The sequence below is a fragment of the Artemia franciscana genome, chromosome 1 (genome assembly GCF_032884065.1).
Source record: "Artemia franciscana chromosome 1, ASM3288406v1, whole genome shotgun sequence".
Taxonomy (NCBI): Eukaryota; Metazoa; Arthropoda; class Branchiopoda; order Anostraca; family Artemiidae; genus Artemia; species Artemia franciscana.
Window position 1 is genome coordinate 18,691,923 of NC_088863.1, and position 21,358 is coordinate 18,713,280.

Genomic DNA, 21,358 nt, shown 5'->3' on the forward strand with positions numbered 1-21,358 from the left:
CTATAAATAAATATAAATCAACACAAACAGACAAACAAATAAATAATGCTGAGTCTTACTTTTGGCTAGACAAGACATCTTGGAAAGTGGTAAGATTATGAAAATAAAACATTAAGTAATGAACCCAGTGCTGAAAAAATACTCTGGGAAGACATTGCCAAGCTACAATATTCACCCTCACCTGATGGGTTTTTAAGGGGTTTTTAAACCCCCCCCCCCAGGGTTTTTAACCAATTACTGAAACCCACAAAAAAACCTCTCAAATGACACTAAGATAACAACTTCAACCTCACTAACTGTTCTTTTAGAATGACAGTTTTTCTTCCTTTTATTCTTTGTTTAATTCACTAGGTAGTAATGATGCACCATGAGAAAATTTGTAATGCTTCAAAAAAGAAATGAAAATTCTAAACAAACTGTTCTAAAAAACTTTAATTACAACACACTACATCCTTTTATTTTACCTTCCATTACTTTGCAAGCTTCTATTATTATTATTATATCGGATTAACAACATATCTTGACTACTAAGGTTCTTCTGTGGTTCCTGAGGTGTTTTGCTACAGCTAACTTTCAACTCTAGGTCTCGTAATACTAAGCCAAGATCAAACCCACTAAACAATCACAAGACTGCAATCTTCTATCAGAACAACACTTTTAAATATAAGAAATCTAGTTATGTTTTCTGCCCACATCACAAGTTGCATAATGAGAAATACTGACAAAATTCAGGAAAAATGTAAGGAATAAATCACACAATTCACTCCTGAAACTTCGAATAGATTTCCAGTTTAGAACTTTGAATTTCTTTCTGGCATTATCTAGCAATTTTTTTTCAAGAATTCATTTTTCCTTCATATTACTTAATGTGCAGAAGCACTATTATCTCAGTTTGATCCAGCTACTGACATAAAGTAGAGCCTAACTTTTGACAATCTATGAATTTTGCAAGGATTTTGAATTTTCTCAAAAGTTTTCAAGTAATTATGATTAATTAGACAACATTTTGTTCAGTTATGATAGATAGTGTGGTTTTTAAATGCTAGTTTTTTTTTACAATAAAAAACATCCTTTCAATAATCCAATAGGGCACAGTGACAAATTTTTTGATATCTAAACAGAAAATTGGTTGGACAACCACATCATTAAATTGGTTTGGAGCCTTTCTCTTGAATTGTGTCCATACAACACACGTCCGTGTTGTGTCCATACAGCAAATAAAAGGAAATAGTATTTCATCTAGTTTTATTTAAGATATTGATAATGCTAGGACTCAGTTGTAAATTTTATTATTTTCTCTTTTCCAATATTTTTTTTTAAGTTTTAGCAATCTTTTTAAGACAAATGCTTTTAATTTGGAAAACCCAATGAGCTTTTACATAAGAAGCAGTTTCACAATGTATTTAACATCATTTCAACACTTTGGTCTAACATTTTCCACAAGAAAGTCAATTAATTGATTTTATCAATCAATAGTAGTTCTCTCTTATCTCTTTTTTTTAATTTATAGATTTTTTTTTACTCACAGAAAATTTGTAAACTCATTGAAAAAGAAATAAAAAATTCTAAACAAACTGTTCTGAAAAACTTTAATTACAACACACTATATCCTTTTATTCTACCTTCTATTACTTTGCAAGCTTCTATTATTATTATTCATTTGCAATGCTTCAAAAAAGAAATAAAAATTCTAAAAAAACTGTTCTAGAAAACTTATTTAGCAACACTATCCTTTTATTTTTCCTTCCATTACTTTGCAAGCTCCCATTATTATTATGTCAGATTAACAACATATCTTGACTATTAATGTCCTTCTGTGGTTCCTGCAGTGTGTTGCTAACACTAAGTTTCAACTTGTAGTACTAAGCCAAGATAAAACCCACTAAACAACCATAATACTGCAATTTTCTATCCAAACAATGCTTTTAAATATTGAAAAACTAGTCATGTTATCTTCCCACACCACAAGTTGCATTATGGAGAAATACTGACAGAATTCAGGAAAAATGTAAGAAATAAATAGATCCCCAATTCATGCCAGAGACTGTAAACAGATTCTGGTCTGAAACTTTGAGGTTCTTTCAAGTCTGCAGTTGTGCTTTGATTTAGCTTCTTTTTTTTTCAAGCATAGGATATGATACTTGTAGCTAAACTGTCTGTTTTTGTTTAAGTACAAATAAGCCAGCAACACGTTGTGGTGACAGTGGTGATAGTTGGTGTTGTTTTTATTGCCATAAAGCTTGGAATTGCTGTGGGTTCTTTTGGGTTGGTTATGATGGGTGTGAAGGACATAGGCATCAATGATGTATCCCTGAAGATCATTTAACCAATTATACCAGATTATTGAAAGAACTGAATGAGTTCCCCAAGTCAAAAGGAATAAAGTTTTATTGTCAGAAATATTTGGAAGAGTTGAACTTCTGTATTATTAGTAACTAATTACTACTCTGACTCTGTGTTTTATTTGTTTTTAATGCAAGTATGTGCAGGTTTGAATGTAAAGAAGCTTATCTAGTCTGTATTAGACAGCCAGTTGCTTCCCATCCCAGCCTCCAGCTGACATGTCAGAAAATGTGGATGAAAGTGTATGTTGCAAACTGTTTTGGCATGTCATGTGGATGCTCACTGTTGTGAGTGTTGGAAATAATTTTTGTATATTAGCAATGCTGCTTTTAGCATGTATTCCAGTGGATGAAAACAAGCAGTGAAAGAGATTTCAGGGGTTGTACAAATCACATCTGGGTCAGTAGTTTTGTGGTTTTTGAGCTGATTAATGAACAGAATGGTATTTGGTTTAAACTTTACATTTTTAAAAAGTCTCTGCAAATTTGTTTTCCAAGAAATATTTGAATATAAATATTAAGGAAAATAATAATTACCATTTCTAATAATAATACCATTCATGAATCACCTACAAGTGGCAATTTTTTTGCACACATTTCAATTAACAGAGTATTCAGACAGCTAAGAAACAAACTTACTTTTAGAAGCAGAAGTTCATCCTGATTCATAATGACACTTGCTTTTGTTGCAAATTCAATTAAAAGCCCAGTACAAACTCTCAAAGATGATACCTTTTTTCTAATTTCAGATAAAGCTTATGTACCTGGGTTAGCATGAATTTTGTTAAAACTGGTTTACACATAAAGTAAATCAACAGTTACAAAATACAGCATCAATAAATGCATGGGAAATATACAACATAGCCTATAGCCTACATTTGGGTAAGGTGAGAAAGGATAGCTTATGTTAAGGTTAGACTTAAATTTGCAAAAAAAAAACAACAAAGGGCTTATTCAGGGTGAAGTTCTGATTCTGGAGGTTTGTTCTATCTGTTTTGTTTGTTCTAGCTATCTGAATAGCCTACTCTGTCACTTGAAATGTATTTACTATTCTTTTTAGCCTAGACAGTTTTTTAGAAACACGTTTTTCAGCTTTGGGTTACTATGGTCTGTTTTGAGTCCTTTGAAGAGCTCAAAATCTAATTTCCCCTAGAAGCAATTATCAGGGTTGGAAAAAGGGTGATTAGAATGATTGGGCCCAATCAGGCTCCACATTTGAAAGGGCCCTATCCCACCACCAAATGAACAATTGATTTTTGCAAATGTGAAATGTTCTTACACAACAAAAATTTAGAAATATGTAAATTCATGTGCCAATATTTGGTGACGTAAATATCAAAAGGCATTTTCAGCAGTTATATAATATCTAGGAGACACAAAAATAAACTAACATAGCCACAGAATGAGCATAAAAAAGAACAAAAGAGGACAAAATTGTAAGCCTATAATGAATAAACTAGAAATGAGACAAGATCAAGAGAATGACCTGAGAAATGTAGATCTACAATGAGTGATGTTGAAAAATGTAGACCATAAAAAGTGACAAACCAATCCAAGCAGCTAAGGCAAGAGGTATAAAAAACATCTGTACCAATGATGAACAAAAATAAAGATCAACAAGATATGTAGTTAGAATATTAGCCAAACCACCAATCAGAACAAGTCAAAAACAAATGTGAAGAATAAAAAAATAAATGTAGTTATAAGACATGCAACAGTCAGGATCAGAACAAATGAAAATGAAGAACAGAGAAATGTGTGGTTAGAAGATATCAAACAGTTTGTGGTAACAAACTGTAGTAAGGAGCAACCCAGCTCAATAGTAAACAACACTAAAAAAATGGAATTTTGATACTAAAAGATACATCCAAAGAATTGAATTTTCATGTTGATTTTAAATATGTAAGTTTCATCAAATTTAGTCTTTGCCATCAAAAGTTACAAGCCTGAGATAATTGGCCTTATTTTGGAAAATAGGGGGAAACACCCCCAAAAAGTCATAGAATCTTAACAAAAATCACACCATTGCATTCATCATACCAGAAAACCATAGTGCAAAAGTTTCAAGCTCCTATCTACAAAAATGTGGAACTTTGTATTTTTTGCCAGAAGACCAATCACAGGTGCATGTTATTTATTTGTTGTTTTTTTTTCCAGGGGTCATTGTATTGACCAAGTGGTCCTAGAATGTTGCAAGAGGGCTCATTCTAATGGAAATGAAAAGTGGAACGATTCTAATGGAAACGATCTTTCCTTGGAGGAATATGTCATGGGGGAAGAGAAATTCAATGAAGAGGGCGCAGGATTTTCTAGCATTATTATAAAAAAAATGAAGTATTTTCAATTGAAAGTAAGGAGTAGCATTAAGACTTAAAACAAACAGATATTATTATGCATATGAGGGGCTCTTCTCCTAAATACCTTGCTCTTTATGCTAAAGTATTTTTAGTAATTTCAACTATTTATTCTATGGCCTTTCTGATTCAGGGGTCATTCTTAAAGAATTTGGACAAAACTTAAGCTTTAGTGTAAAGAGCAAGGTATTAACAAGGGGACAAACCCCCACATTGTTATGTAAGTTAATTTTTAAGTCAAGTATATTTTTTACTAATAAAAATATTTGTTAAAAATTAAAAGTTTGAGTTGCCTTTTGAAGTAACCAAAAAATTGGAGGACAACTAGGCCTCCTTCCCCACCCTTTATTTCTCAAAATTGTCTGATCAAAACTAAGAGAAAGCTATTTAGCCAAAAAAAAAAGAATTAATATACAAATTTCATTTTAATAATTTATGTGTGGAGAGCCAAAATCGAACATGCATTCATTCAAAACATTCTGAAATTAAATAAAAAAAACTAGTTTTTTGAACTAAAAGCGAGGAGCAACATTAAAACTTAAAACAAACAGAAATTACTCCATGTATGAAAGGGGATGTTGAGAGCAGGGTGTTGAGAAGGGAACATCCCCTTTCATACATGGAATAATTTCTGTTCATTTTAAGTTTTAATATTGCTCCTTACTTTCAGTAAAAAAAACTAGTTTTTTTTTATTTAATATGACAAGAACAAAGAAATGTGCAGTTACAATATAATCAGCAACAAGAATCACAAGCAACAGTATGAATCAGATCATTTCAAAGATGGAAAGGAAGAACCAAGAACTGTAGGGTTAGCAGACGCACTAAAGCAAGTGTCATAAACTATCAAAAATCAAAATGAAGATCAAAGAACTGTGCTATTAAAGGAAAGCAAAAATCCTAACAAGTCAAAAATGAAAGTGTAAAAAAATGGTAAAACTTTACTTTCATCAGAAGGTGTCTAAACTAGAAACAATGCTGCTTTGCAGCATTGTTTCCATACTACAGCACTTAGAAATGCTAATTCTAGAAGTGCATCATTTCTGGTTGAACCTTCTCCTCCATGGGGCAAACTAAAACTACATAAAGTCAGCAGGGTTTTGAAGCCAAGGGAAAAGTTGGGGTTGCACAATATGAATGAAATTATATTTTAAATACTTAATTCTAGTCATCACTGGTTATTTCAGCATAGTAGGATGTCAAAAGATAATCAAAAAACTCATACTTCCATTGATGCTAATATCCAAGATGGTTCACTTTCACTTTTGAGTTTAAATTAGCCAGCTGTTTCTGAACAATTGCAATAGTAGCTGTTGTGACATTGGCCTGTGATGAAATTAGAACTGGCAAATCAGAGCAATTAGTTAAATATTACAAAAGGTAGGCAGTGCAATGTCCAATTTTGCTTACAGGTAACATTACCTATAGAGCAAAGCATATCAGTCCATGAGCCACACAGGCAGCAGGGCAAGGTCTGATTCATTAAGCCTTGTTTGTTATGGTCATAATATTTCATCATTGCAACCCTCTTTTCCCCAGAAATTGTGGTTAGTCAGGCAAGCTTCTGTGGTGTTAAAACTTCAAAGGGAGGATATTTTAGTTTTTTGTGAGTTTTTGTTAATTTTTTTGGATTCTGATGACTGAGTGTTGTTTTTATGTCTTTATTCATTCATATTGCCAAACTCTAACATTTCCCTTTGCTTCAAAACCCTGGCAACTTTACACATTTTTAGTCTCATTGAAGGGGATTTTAGAAAGCTAAAAAATGGACACTTCTGTAATGACAAAGAAACAATATGCAATCATGAGAATCTTACTATATGCAGTAATATGCATTTTCAAAACCTTGTTACAAAAGTAAAGCTTTACCAAAAAAAAAATGTTATGTTAGGAGAATAGTACCATTACATTCTTCAATGCTAACAAATTGTGGGATCAAACCTAGTAAAAACATACAAAGATGCTATAAATGATGCAAGTATTATTAACAATTCACTGGAACCCTTCAACACTGTTTTGTATTCACTGGGGAATTGGTAAAATTCTAGTTAATTGACTTCTTGCTATTTCAAAAAGGGTTTAGGTTAGGAAAATGAAACTTTCAGGGTTGAATCTACAGACTAAAGTGTGTCCCAGGAAAGTATTTTGAAGCAACTACCTCTGCCCCTTCTCCCTCTAGAGGGCCCTAACCTTAGTGACCTTTAAAAATTTGTGTGTTATAAAAGTGAAATCTTACAAAATAGATCTTCTGCTTGAATGAAGCACAACAAAATTGTTTTCAGTTTCACAACTTTGCTCAATTCCATTTTATAAAGTTTTAAAGATATGCAAATACATTTCCTAAATTTAGAAAAAAAAACATTGATATGGCTCAGAATTCTACTCAAATAACAGGAATTACATTTTCAGAACTAAAGGCAGAGAAAAAGAAACTGGTAACTGAAAATTAAGGTAAAATGTTGTTTTGTCAAAATTTCAATAGGTATAGACCTGTCATGTAGGCAAATTTCAGGGTCCTCTAGAAGGAGGAGTGGAGCTGGGTACTTTGAAATACCTTCCCAGGACATACTTTAGCCTGTAGACACATCCCTGAAAGTTTCATTTTCCTAACCTAAACCCTTTCTGAGATAGCAAGAAGTCAATTAACAAGAATTTTACCAGGAATCCTTTATTGTCCCTCAGAAAAAAGTAGTAGCCAACAAATATGAATTATTTGGGGACTGCTCCCTGCTTGGTTGAATTGCATTCTTACTTGAACAATTACCAAATGAATTTGTTTTGGTAAAATTCAAGTCAATTGACTTCTTGCTATCTTGGAAAGGGTTTAGGTTAGGAAAATGAAACTCAGGGATAGGTCTACAGGCTAAAGTGTGTCCTGGAAAGGTATTTTAAAGTACCCACCTCCACTCCTTCCCCCTCTAGAGGCCCCTGAAATTTGCCTATGTGACAGGTCTATACTTATTGAAATTTTGACAAAACAACATTTTACCTTAATTTTCAGTCACTAGTTGCTTTTTCTCTGCCTTTAGTTCTGAAAATGCAATCCCTGTTATTTAAGTAGAATTTTGAGCCATATCAGTGTTTTTTTTTAGTTTAGGAAATGTATTTGCATATCTTTAAAACCTTATAAAATGGAATTGGGCAAAGTTATGAAGCTGATAGCAAGAAGTCAATTAACTAGAATTTTACCTTTGTTTTGGCTGTTATAGGATATCACTTACTCTCTAAAGAGTTTTACGCATAGGCTATATTTTACCATAGGCTATTCATATGACCAAACATACTTTTTATACCCCAAAGGAGATGTTAAAGAACAATTTTCACATCTTTAAAAGTATAAGATCAGTTGTAATCCATCAGATCTCTTGGAAAAATTATTGTGAGGCACTAACATTGATGCTAAAGGTTAAATACAATAGCCTAGGACCATAAGGGAGGGGTTGGGTCATCAGAAAAGGAACCACAATATTTGGAAATAGTATAAGTTTAAGGAACCTAATGACACTGCTATTATTAGCATGCAGTATCCTTCGGAATTGTTCAACCCCTTAACATTTAGCTGATTATTTACTCAGCTAAATTATGTGAAGGTTAACCACATCCTAGTCTATTTGAAAATAAACACGGATTTCTAGAATAAAAACTGACAGCCTATTCTCTAACAGATATTTAGGCAGTTATGAAAGATCTTACCATGTCTTACTGCAGTATCAATACTAATGTGTAATCTGCTTAACTCTTCTGGTTCTAACTTTAAATTAGGTGTGCCTTCTATATTATGCTTTTCTTCTGTAAACAGGGTGAATACAAAGCCGGCCACGATTGGTTGGAGAAAAATGTAAAATCAAATATAATTGGTTAAATTTTATATCCTTATTTGGTGGCCATTTCAAAATAAAATCCCATATCAAAATAGAATAGGCAAATGATATTTAATCGGTGATCTAGTGTATAAGCTATTGTTTTGACACAAGTTCATAAGATGAACTTGTATTGAAACAGCATGAAGCTGGAGCCGAGAAGAGGGAACAGAAAACATCCCACCCTTTGCCAACTGGAAGTTCAAATCTGATTTTTTTTTCTTCTGGTTTCTAAAAGCAAAGATATTATGGCTCAAAATTTCTCTCATAGACAAAAGATGTGTTCCTAATTCAGAAAGGAGTTTATGTCTCAAAATTTCAACTTGAATGAGACCTTGTCAAGCTTTCTCCGCCAGTACTTTATAGTTACCTCTAATCAGAGTTAATAGACTTTGGCATAGAGTATTTTCATTAACCATGTTTGACCAGAGCTATCACTCAACCAGAGCCGTTCACGGGGGAACGGGGTAGCTGCCCCGGGTGCCGTGGCTGGGGGTTTCACACTGTGATCATATTTTGAACTCTGATTCGGCTTTTTTGCTTATATTTGAGTCAAAAAGGAGGGGGAGGCACTGTAATTAATTTCCCCCGGGAACCATCAAACCTATTAACGACTCAAAAACAAATAAAAACTAAAAACATTGGCAGCATTGAATGCTAGCCATAGGATTATTTTGCCAAAGAACTAAGTCTATTTTAAATTTATAATCCAGTTATTTTTGTGGTTTCATAGACGCAGCTGGTAATTGCGCATGCAAGTATAAATTATATATGTATGTATTAGTTACTATTTTAGGGTACTTGCCTATTTTGTAAAACACACTCGAGAAGTGAAGTTTGGTTAATGCTAGCGAATAAAAAAAATATAATGAAAATATAATACTATATTAGCAAAATTACAAAAACTACAACTTGGAAATTTGCGCCCAGGACGCTGTTTTAGTTATATATATATATATATATATATATATATATATATATATATATATATATATATATATATATATATATATATATATATATATATATATATATATATATATATATATATATATATATCTATATATATATATATATATATATATATATATATGGGACGAAACTTTGCCCCCCAGCCCCAGGATTTTGACGAAATTACACCATTGGCTACAAGGTCTAAAAAAATTTGCGACCTGTGACGCCTTATGTTTCTCCTTGTTTACGCTTTACACTGGGGTACCTAAAAATGCCTGGATCAAACGTTTCCATTAATATTACTGGAGAGCGAAAAAAAAAAGAAGTCTTTTGACTTCTCATGGAAACAACTTATTGTTCGAAGATTTAAATCTGAAAAAAATTAAGCATTTCACTGTTGCAGTTTGCAGTTTGCAGTTAACTTATCCAAAATATGTGGCTTCGTTTACGTGCATACGATAAAACTGAAAGTCATTGAGGTAGTAAGCATTTAAAAAGTAACTTTTTTTCTTGAGGAGTCAGAATTTGAAAAAGAAAATAACACAAAATCAGGAAGAATGTATGAATAATAAGGGTCTAATCACCAAAACTTCAATAATTAGCGATGCAAGGACCTCTTCCTTGTTTATGTCTCTGAGCTAGAAGCACTTACAATTAGGTAATAGCCCAAACATGACCCGGCTCCTAATACATGCTAAGAAGTAAACTTACTTCTATCTGTGGTAGGGAAAAATAATCGATTGGAGGAACCTTTCTCATTAACTGTTCAGTTTCGAAAAGAGTGCCAGATACCCTTTTTTGGTCTAGGCACATAACGCCTACTGCAAAATAGCAGTAAGTTCAAAGAAGAAAAGCATACAGTGATTTTTCGCTTGTATATACAAGAAGGGCTCCTTAGGGAAGTAAAAAAAACAAGGATTAAATCAAGGTATTGGTTTCACCTTACTGAAAACAACACAATTTGGAAAAATTTGCTAAGAAAATAAAGCATCTCTGTCTTTTTTTTAGCTTGGCACAGCACTTTTTACGTGCTATGTGGGGCTAGCAAGTTATCTCCACTCCGCGTATCAGCAGCCTCGCGGTGGCTGACTAAAAATAAAGACATCAGTGCTGCAGTGACGAGAAAGAAAGACGAAACTGCTACCATGCTAAAATATGAAAATCCTTGAATTTCACATTGAGATGTGAAATGGCAATGTTTTCGAAAACAACGCTCTGATGAAGAGTTTTATTTTTGACCTGAAGTTCATTTTCGAAGAGTTTCAGGCTCCTTTCAGAAATATCAAAACTCTAATATATCATATAATTTGCATCTAGATAATAGTTATCCTTTCTCAATAGATATCAATTGGGAATTTGTTTGTTACAATAGGTCGCGATTCTTTCTTTACTAGGCTGCAACCACAGTCAAAAGTATATGATACGTTAACCACGTTTTAACTGTGGCTGTAACTGCCAGCCCAACTACAATGCTATTAGAAAACTATTAGAATGCTATTAGAAAGCTATTAGAATCATAAAAAATCCCTTGAGTGATGCAATTGAGAAATTACTATTTTTAATTGCAAGTAACTGTATTTAAAGATTTAGAAAGCTTTAAAGGAAATGGGAACTTCCTGGCAGGAGGTTTTGAATAGATAGGGATGGAAGAGGCAAGTGCATAGCTGTGTTGGCCCCAGCCCACTTGGTGCTGCGGTGAATAGTTAGTAGTAGTAGCAGTGACTATGTTTAAGCTAAAAGATATACATTTCCGGCAGCTTGATTTGGTGTACGAAAGAAAAACAGCAGTGGGAACAGACTTCTACCACTTTTTAAGCATAATAATGTGGTTACAAGCGACTAGTGTTGTAACTAGTAAAATTGATCACGGTATAATTGGGCACTCTCCTGTTTAAGTCAGAGGCAATCGTATAGCATCACCTATAGCAAAAACCCGTAAGGGTTCAAAATATTAATATTTATTCATAAATTTTTCCCAGAGGCAGTTCGTGTGGAACGGGAGATCGAATAAACTTTGAGGGGGGCTCATTCAATTGAAAATCGAAATTTTCAGTGCCCTTTTCTAAGGCTTAGCCTGCTTTTCAACCAATTGCTACCGAATCAGTTGTTACTGATTCAGTGTCTTTAAGAAATTCTTATTCTAGTTTAATGGTTCTGCTGTTTCAGCAGTTGTTTTGAAAGAATCTTCAGATAAATACATAATTATATCTAAGGAAGAGACGAGGTGAAGATGAAGGTAGAAACTGATATATAACCCTAAGGGCCGTATCCATCACTTTTGTTTGGAGGGGGGCGTTGGATTTGTCACAGTTTCTTGAATCAGAATCTGAGTCTGAAGGAGAGGAGCTAGATTTGCCCGCAGATTCTGTTGAAGACGGTTGAATGTTTTGCTATTAGTATCCTGTGCTTAGTTAATCAAAGTGTTACAAGCCATTTTTTACTTGTATTCGGTGCTTTTATGAATAAATAAGAAATAACATTTATAAGGTATGAAAAATGTGCCTGTTTAAATATGAAAGATTGTTAGGGTAGCATTTCTTAGGTTTAAATGTAAAACAAATTGCTAATATGATTTTTTTTCAGAAATAATGGCAAATTTAATTTTTTTTTTTTTTTTTTTTTTTTTTTTTTACACAATGGATGTCCAAAATCAGGCACTGCCGAAGTTCCGAGGTATTAACATAGGCACAAGATTACGAAAGGGATAAACTAGAATGTTAGTTAAATGGAAGAAACTCTAGATGAAGGGGCATTACCTTTATTAAGCCCAGGAAATCAGAATCATTGAAAAATTCCATTAAAACGTGAAAGGGATTCTTAAAAAGAAATGCTCAACATCTTGTAGTTTCAAGGCAACTCTAAAACAGGCCTTACTCTAGTGATCTTAAAGCTGAAGCTTAGGACGAGTAACTACTAGAATGACTCCAGAACGAAAATTTCCGAAAACAGTTTGATGCAAAACTGGAAAGTTCATAATTTGATAATATAGTGAATAGATGGAATAACTGTAGGAGAATAGTTTGCGAAGTAGCAGTAGATATTTTGGAGACGAAAGTTAATGAAGGCTAAAGATAAAGTTGTTGAAGATCTATAAAATACAAACCGAAGGATGTAAAGATATCTTAAGTATTCACTGCTTTTTGAGGACAGCAGGGAAATTGCTTTAGGGGCTTACTCCAGCTAAACACAGGAACAGGATCTCTTTTAGCGATAAACTCAATGTAAGAAGAAACATGTAGAACATTTTGAGAACGTGTTAAACCGTGATTAAGTCGCAGGAAATTACAAAAAAGAATCTAAAAACATTCAATAATTTTTTGGATTTGAATGAAGAAACATATTTTAGCAAGGAGGAGTCAGAAACAGTAGTAAAAGAATTGAAAAATAATGACAGTTCAGGTGTTGATAGCATGGTGAATGGATTCTTAAAACACGGTGGTTACAAAGCTAGAATTCCGATACTAAAGATTACGGGTATAATTTTTGAAAAAGCGGAAGTATCTAGGGATTTTAAAAGAACTTTAAGTAGAACCCTTTATAAAAAGCTGACAAGAGTAAGTGAAGTGAAGAGGTACTGCTTTGATTTTTTTAGCAATCAAATTACTCAGCTTGAAGATACTTATTAGACTAAGACATGGTGTAGATAGTTTTATCAGAAGAATAGTACGGTTTTAGAAAGGGAGAGAATGTATTGACTAAAATTTCACTCTAGATGCATTAATTTAGAAGTTCTTGAATCATCAAAGGCCCATAGTCCTTATTTTATTTTATAGATTATGAACATACATTTGATTCAGCTAATAGAACCACTTTAGAGAATGTTCTATCCTTGTATAAGTGTATTAAACTGATAAATGTCATGTACGAGAATAATTTTTTCTTCGCTGTTTATCGTTTTTGTTTATTTATAATACTCCGTACTTTGTGTTTTTTATACTTTTACGGGTAATAAAGTTAATTCAGTCATTCATTCAATGTTGCTGCGCCAAAAGTGGGAAGTGAGTTAGTCAGATATAACCATAATACAAACAAGTCTACGTGCAGACATGTGTCTCATCGTGCAAGCTTGGCCCATCTGGGCTTTGGTAGTAAATTTTCGGAAATATTATCCTACATTATTACAAAGGTAAAGATATTTCCGGAACAAATTCTACTCGAATACCAGTGATTTTCAACAATAGCATGGGGCTTTCGACATATCAACCCTGGAAAAGACTTAAAGTCAAGCTCGGACAAAATCGGAACAAAAGTAGCTCAAGAAAAAAGTAACTAGGAAACAGGACTTTAGGCCATGAACATAAAAGGAGAAAAATATATAAAAAAAAATTGCGAATATTTCACCACAAGCCTATAATCAATATGGTGTCCTCAGAGCATGCAAGAAATAAAACCATGAGAAAAAAAAACGAACCGAAAAAATCTCGAGATTCTAAATACTGAAAGCCCCAAAAAACTGAAAAGAAAAATGCAGAGTCTAAGTAAACAGAAAAAAAAAAAATTATTCAGATATATAAAAAAATACAGATAAGAAGTGATGTTTTTTCGCTGCCCTGGAGTCTAATTCTCTAGCCATTTTTTTCCTTTATTTTTGAGCTTAAGCTACTCTAGATTTGAAGAAATCTAGAAACTGCAACATTTTTTTCTTTTTTATGTGGATTATATTGACAGAATGAGATCATCTTACAGAGAGTTGGGACGAAACTTAACCATAAGGAATTTGTATTGGAAACACATTTAATGTTCAGTTAGAAAAAGAAAAACAAAGCATAAAATAAAACCAAAGCATCAATAAATATTTAAAAACTCCAAGAAAATTTAAAGCAAATTTGGAATAAATGACTGCAAAGGGTTTAAGATCTTGATTTCAGTCCATATGCATTGTCACCTGAAATGAATAAAACATAAATAATCAATATGCCAACAAATAGCTAAATTTAATAGCCACAAATGCACCCATTCTGGTATTCTCGGGGAGAGAAAATGACTCTAGAATTTTTCTAGTGATGAGACCAAATGCCTTAAATTCACATTTTTGGACCAAAGCATCACACATTTTTTCAGAATCAAATTCACGAGTTGCAGTTAAAATTATAAATTTTCAAAGCAGTTAAATTCTGTATGATTAATTTACATTGCAATAAGATTAAAGCTAAAATTTCTCCACCGGTGATAATTAATCAACATTTTTTATTTCAAGAAATTACCACATATAAGAATATGCCAACCACCCCCATAAACTGTTTAGAGGTCATAATATTGAATCCTACATATGTTCAAGGTTGTGTCAAATTAAGTTCACTTCGGAAGAAATTACTTCTGTAAGTTAACTTAAAAGATTTTCCTAGCTTTGGAAACCTCTCGGATGTGAGCAAAAATACGCAAGTAGATGGAATCGAAGTATTTTTCAGGGCGTGAGGGAGTGACGAATTTAAAAGTTGAATAAACTGCGTTTTATCTGTAATTCGCTAGAATTTCAAAATTGACATCTTTTTTCATTTTTCTAAAGAGCAAGGTTACTTGACCTTCCGCCCCGAGTCTCAAAAGGAGGAGCAATAACGCATTTTTGATTCCGACGTCATACCCCTCCTCCCGAGCCTATCAGGCCAAGGTCGAACCCAAGTTCAGGATATTGGCAAGTCTTCATTGATACAGTCACAATTTTGCATAAAAGGAATTCTCTATGACACATTTGAAAATTTTGGTCCTAAATATGCGCTTTCTGGTCTTTTAGTCAGAAAAATCCATTATGCTAATTTTAACAAAAGCGGGGGAACTTTTATGGCCTTAATCCTAACACGCAAAAAACAGTAAAAAAGAAAAAGAATGCCGAACATACAATATAATATTACAACGTGATAATAAATTAATATATACACAATAACAACAAATATTTCAGTGTAGCGCCAAAACACATACTGCCTAATGTTTTTTTTTTTGCCTAAAACCAGACCATAATCAGATCTGGCCTTATTAAAATAATTTCTTAAGCTATTTTTTTTTTTCTTTATATTCAGGCCTTATTCAATGAATACTGTGCTTTTTTTTGTCGATGCTTCTTTATACTGGTTTCACTGTTTATCTTTGGCTAGGATACAGGAAATCATACAAGAGTACTCCCCAAAATAACTTAGCATTTTCTATGATATCAATAAAGTAAGCAGATCTTTCATTCTTTTAATTTTTTTTTCTGGGGCAATGGCGTTAATTCATGAAAGTTTAGGAGAGGAAGAGGTGCAAATTTGTCGTTTTTTTTTTATTTTTTTACAATGAAAATATCAGGCACTCGGCATCACTGACAGGCATTCATGCAAGAGAACGTCCTTAACCACCTGAAGTTTTGTTGTGATATCAATAAAGCAAGCAGCTCTATCTTTTTCTGATTTTATTTTTCTGGGACAGTAATGTCAATTCACAAAATTTACGGGAGGGGGGTAAAATATATTTTTCAAACTCTGGGGGGGGGGAGTAAATGCCATTTTCCTGCTTTTTCCAATGAAAATGCACAAAAAAGACATTTTTCAATGAAAATACACCCAAAAAGGCGGCCTTCATAACCTACCAGGAGGGGGACTAACGGCCATGCCCCCCTCAAATTAACGCCAAATTTTTGGGGGTCGTACCACAACAGTTATTTTTATTATGCTTTCCATGCGGGAATTTTTTTCTTAGTTACTAGAAAGAACATAAACAAATGAAACATTGGATTCTATCGCTCAATTTACTGTTTTGGTCAATTTTGCCTCTAACAAGATCGTGAACTATCAGTTGAATAAGAACGTATTCCTAAAATTACCGAGAAACGAACGAAGCAACATTGACAATTCTCATTATTGTTCGTTGTCGTATACAAGTAAAAACAATAAAAAAACAACTGATACTTTAAAGATCAAAGGGCGAGTTCAAATTTAACGTAAGCTCAAATTTATGGAGAATTCGGAATTTTTTTAAAACAAGAACCAGAAAAATAACTATATATTGAGAGCCAACCGAAAGCTATGCTCGCATAAAAGGTTCTGTTTTCTTGTTTAAAAAAAATTCCGAATTCTCCATAAATTTAAACTTGCATTAAATTCGAACTCACACTTTAATATTCAAAGTTTTTTTTTTATTTGTTGTTACTTATAAACAAATACGAACAAGAATTAGAACCGCTAAAAAAGACTTCATTCGTTTTTCAGCAGGTTTCTCTGCCAAATTCGGAATGCTTCATCTTTTCCCTCTGAACTCTTAGGATGCACCAATCGTTCAAAAGTGACTGGTAAAGTAAATAGCTGGGCTTGTATAGAATATTTCCTTTAGCATAAATACAACAAAATACTCACCAAAAAGTCTTGCAGCTTTGTAATGTATTAAATAAAAATAAAAAACTAGTTGTTTTTTTAACTGAAAGTAAGTAGCGACATTAAAACTTACAAGAAACAGAAATTACTCCGTTTATGAAATGGGTTGTCCTCTCTGCAATCCCTCACTCTTTACGCTAAAGTTTTTAATTGTTCTAAAAAGTGGAATTGTGGCAAAGAGTCAAACTTTAGCGTAAAGAGCGAGGGATAGCGGAGGGGACAACCCCTCCGCAATCCCTTTTTGTCGATAGGAGCTTGAAATTTTTGCTATGGGGTTCTCTTATACGCTGAATACAATGGTGTGATTTTCGTTAAGATTCTATGACTAATAAGGGGTGTTTCCCCCTATTTTCCAAAATAAGTCAAATTTTCTCAGGCTCGTAACTTTTGATGACAAAGATTATATTTAATGAAACTTATATATTTAGAATCAGCACGAAAATCCGATTCTTTTGATGTATCTTTTAGCATCAAAATTCTCAAAATCCGTTTTTTAGAGTTTCGTTTACTATTGAGCCGGGTCGCTCCTTACTACAGTTCGTTACCACGAACTGTTTGATTTCCTCGGATTTAAATTCTTCTATTTAACCTGGCACGCGACCTACAGGTACCATATTAGGAATTATTAATCTTTTCTGCTGAATTCATAGGATATGGCATTTACTCAATATTGATTGGTATAGTAAATAGCTATGCTTGTATAGAAGGTTTCCTGGTATTACTACAACAAAATATAGTCTAACTAAGAATTTTTGCAGCTGTATTCTGTATTTCCCTGGATTTACGCACCTCCATTAAAGCTGCTCCCTCCCGAATGCATGCAGCTTCCAGAATAGGAATTCTTCATCTTTTTCCTCTGAATTTTTGGGATAAACCAATCAATCCAGAGCGATTAGTAAAGTAAATAGTGAATAATTTCATTTATATTACCTTTTTGGCTCCTAGTTTCATTGCACCCCCTGTTTTGGGTTTCCTCTTCGTCGGATCAGTCGGTAAAGATGACTTCTGATAAACAGCTGTCCTTTCTTGAGAAATATTTCTAGTTGTTCCTAAGACAGTGAAAAATAAAGATTACCCACTGTTTCTAAGAAAAAGTGAGGTAATAGAAAAAGCACAATAAACAAAAACAAAAAACTTTTGGTTTAATACCAAAAGGGCATTTGATGGGTCAACTATCTCATCGAAAAAATTTCTCTCCGAGAAAGAGAAAGGGAGAGAAAGAGGGAGAGAAAGAGAGAGAGAGAGAGAGAGAGAGAGAGAGAGAGAGAGAGAGAGAGAGAGAGAGAGAGAGAGAGAGAGAGAGAGAGAGAGAGAGAGAGAGAGAGAGAGAGAAAGAGAGAGAGAGAGAGTCTTTCTATGCCCTTATAATAAGATAGTGGCCAAAAAAACTACGAAGATACTAAATACTATATAACTGTACCCAAAACAATATCGTATCTGGTACTCTTCGATGTTGTGCGATCATCTAACTTGGAGGGACATACTAACTTGATTAACGGATGGTTAACAACCACGATTGGGACAATTAATGTTTCGTATTTATATCTAAAAGTCTAGGTGAAGTCATATTATTCAGATTCACTGCAGTTGCTTCACCTTTAATTTCAACCAAATGTATCAGCTTCATATGCTTCCAAAATTTCTGGCATATTTAATTTCAACTGCCATTATCTGTCAACATTGTTGCTCTCCCCACATCCCCTACATTATACCCTTTTGGAAAATTCTTACACATGCTGATAAATTTTTTACTCCGTTCAATTTTTTACTTCACATTTGCCTGCCTTGCAAAAATAGTTAGTACCCACGGTTCTTGTTTCCAACTTTTTTTTTTTTGCCTTTGCTTTGATTGTTTTTAACTCAATGAAGCCAAGAGTTTTGTAAAACATTTGTCGTGTCTTTTTCAGCAGGAGATTTCCTCCGTCAGGATAATAGGCACTTTATAAGCCTATATTCATATCTCTACTGTTTTCTTAACTAGATTTCACAAGATTGTATTTATTGTACTGTAATCACAAGATTATATTGTATTTATATCTAAAAGTCTACGTGAAGTCAAATTATTCCGACGCAGCTTATAATTTTTCAATTCCTTTCATTTTCCTTCTCAAATTTCCTTTTTTACCTTCGCGTCCGTAAAAAGCTTCAAAATCTTTTGTAAATTATCCCGCAAAGTTGTGAAAATTTCGGTGTAAACGTTCTAGTTTTAATGCTACGTTGTCACTGGTCATTCTAAGGTTTGAGGTTGAACGAAATACAACACAAAATTTATTTTGCACTGGAACGTTCCGAAAAATCTGAAGAGTGACAGGAATAACTGTGGATAATAAATATGAGCTTTACGATTACTTAAGGCTTCAGCTACATTCCCAAAAACACATAAAACGGAAATTTAAAGAAAAAAAAAATTAGTTTTCTTCAAAAATATTTTGGAATGTTATTTTCAACCTTAGCTTATCTGCTGAGTTACATAAATATTAGGCAAAAAAACCTTAAAGTCTCCAATTCGCGTAGCCAAAACTTCTCTGGCAGCCCAAAATTGAGTCTTAAATCCAAAACCTGTTTTCTTTTGTTTAAAAAAAACCTTTTTCAATTAAACTGGACATGTGAGACAAGAAAATTAAGCACCAACAGTCCTGGAATCTAATTTCAACCAAACACCAGCCTCTGCTCTGGTGCGTGTTTCGCATCAGTTGTGATTTGAACGAGTTCACCATCTTAAAGGCACCAACCTCAACTGGCAGGGTCAAGACTGGAAAGATTTTCATTCCACTCAGCTATCTGAAAGAAGATACGACAGAAGTGGTATCGAACAGCTGAGGATGTGGGTGAAAGTCATTCAAGACTGATAAAAGATATTGACGATGGCAGTTTGCTTACGAAAAGCCAGTGTCGTAGGGAAAGGACCTTTTTACTCTTTTTAGCCTTATAAACACTGAGCAGTACCTGCTCTCCAGCTTTAATCAGTTCATCTTTCAATTCTGTGTTTTAGTCGATAACTAACCCAGTTTCATTAAGTAGCTTTAGCCTGTAAGAACTTGACTAGCTTACCAAAACCGTGTAGTTTTGATGAAGTCTACTAACCAAGGAAGATATCCAAAAACATAATGTCAGCAGCAACGTCTCCAAAACTGTGCTTCACTTTTAGAATACTAACATGCTTTGCACTAGACTTGCTTTCAACTTGGTAGAAAAAAGAGTTGGCCCCTTCTTTGAGAGATGAACCAGTAGAACTACCAAATCATTATCACAATCGATAAGCAACATTTCCGTTACAGAAACATTTATCTTTACAATAAAAAAGTCGGCATCGCCGGTGGCCCGATGCTTAGGTGGTCATATTGTGTCACAACACCGATGCTCCTTAGCCAAAGGTGGCTTCAAAGGCGTGAAATGGATCTTACGGCCAAAAATTTGTTTTGTTTTCGACGAGCCCAGTTTTTAGTCCACATCTAAATCCGTCAAAGAAAACATATGCGTTGCTGAAACACTGCCTCAAGTAAGCCACGTAGTTGTCACACACAGTCGCATAAAATATCTCTTCTCGCCATGGTTCTTTACTGAAACACTCCCTCAAGTAAGCCACGTAGTTGTCACACACAGTCGCATAAAATATCTCTTCTCGCCATGGTTCTTTACTGAAACACTCCCTCAAGTAAGCCACGTAGTTGTCACACATAGCCCCCTAAGGTATCTCACTCACCATGGTTCTTAGAGACAAACCATATCTTTACATCTGTAGATAAACCAACGTTCCTCAATGTGGAAGGTTGAAACGTTCCTTGTCACAGTAACTGCTTCTCGCGCTTATCTCTCCCGACACACCTAGAGGTCAACTTAGAACGGGACTTCTGGCAGCACTATAATAATAGTTTCATATCGACTAAGTAGGTCTATCACCCTCAGCTTTGCCAGCGCTTTGAGATAAATTGTACCAGTTTTCTGACCAAAATGGTTCCCAAGAGATTCTATGTGGCACAATTAGAGCATTCTACGTCAATGTGTACTGCTCAAACCAAAGTACTAGAATAAACCGAAATGCGAGCAACTTCTCTTTGCTAATATCTTCTCTCAGCAACCAATTTTGAGTACTGTTTCTCAACCTTCGCTCCATGTAGTGGCAAAAAGGACTGGGGGACAATGGATTGAAGTCGGAACATCCTTTACAGATTACCCAGTCGGGACCTCTAATCACTTTAAACGCCATAGAAAATGAATTTTCTAATACCTAATGTTTTTTAGTACGTGAATACAATGTGTATGATTTCTTAGAGTAACTTAAAACGCTAAAAGAAAATATTCTTTAAGATTTTGGGCCCCCCATGAAGTTTACGTGAATTTGAAGTTGTAAGGTCTTCTGCACCTAAATTATGTGCAATTAAGGAGGCAAGATAAGAAATAAAATATCATCCTAAATATTTTTTGAAGAAAAAAAAAAATCATCCTTTTTCTGAGAAATTTGGTTTATATGTCTTTTTACAGGTGAAACTGAATTCTAAAGCAATTTT

At 33.8% G+C, this 21,358-nt stretch overlaps 2 protein-coding genes across 2 annotated transcripts in view; both read right to left on the reverse strand.

The window, feature by feature from the left end:
- The window catches only part of LOC136026593 (cofilin/actin-depolymerizing factor homolog), a 29,596-nt gene extending 21,023 nt beyond the window's left edge, over positions 1–8,573 (reverse strand). The window contains exon 1 of the mRNA XM_065703309.1: positions 8,390–8,573. Coding sequence (XP_065559381.1) covers positions 8,390–8,392 — 3 coding nt within the window. The 5' untranslated portion in view covers positions 8,393–8,573. The remainder of the gene's footprint in view (positions 1–8,389) is intronic.
- A 5,653-nt stretch (positions 8,574–14,226) lies between these two features.
- The window catches only part of LOC136026630 (N-terminal kinase-like protein), a gene marked incomplete in the record, with an annotated part of 193,298 nt that continues 186,166 nt past the window's right edge, over positions 14,227–21,358 (reverse strand). The window contains 2 exon segments of the mRNA XM_065703357.1: positions 14,227–14,395; positions 17,781–17,899. Coding sequence (XP_065559429.1) covers positions 14,375–14,395; positions 17,781–17,899 — 140 coding nt within the window.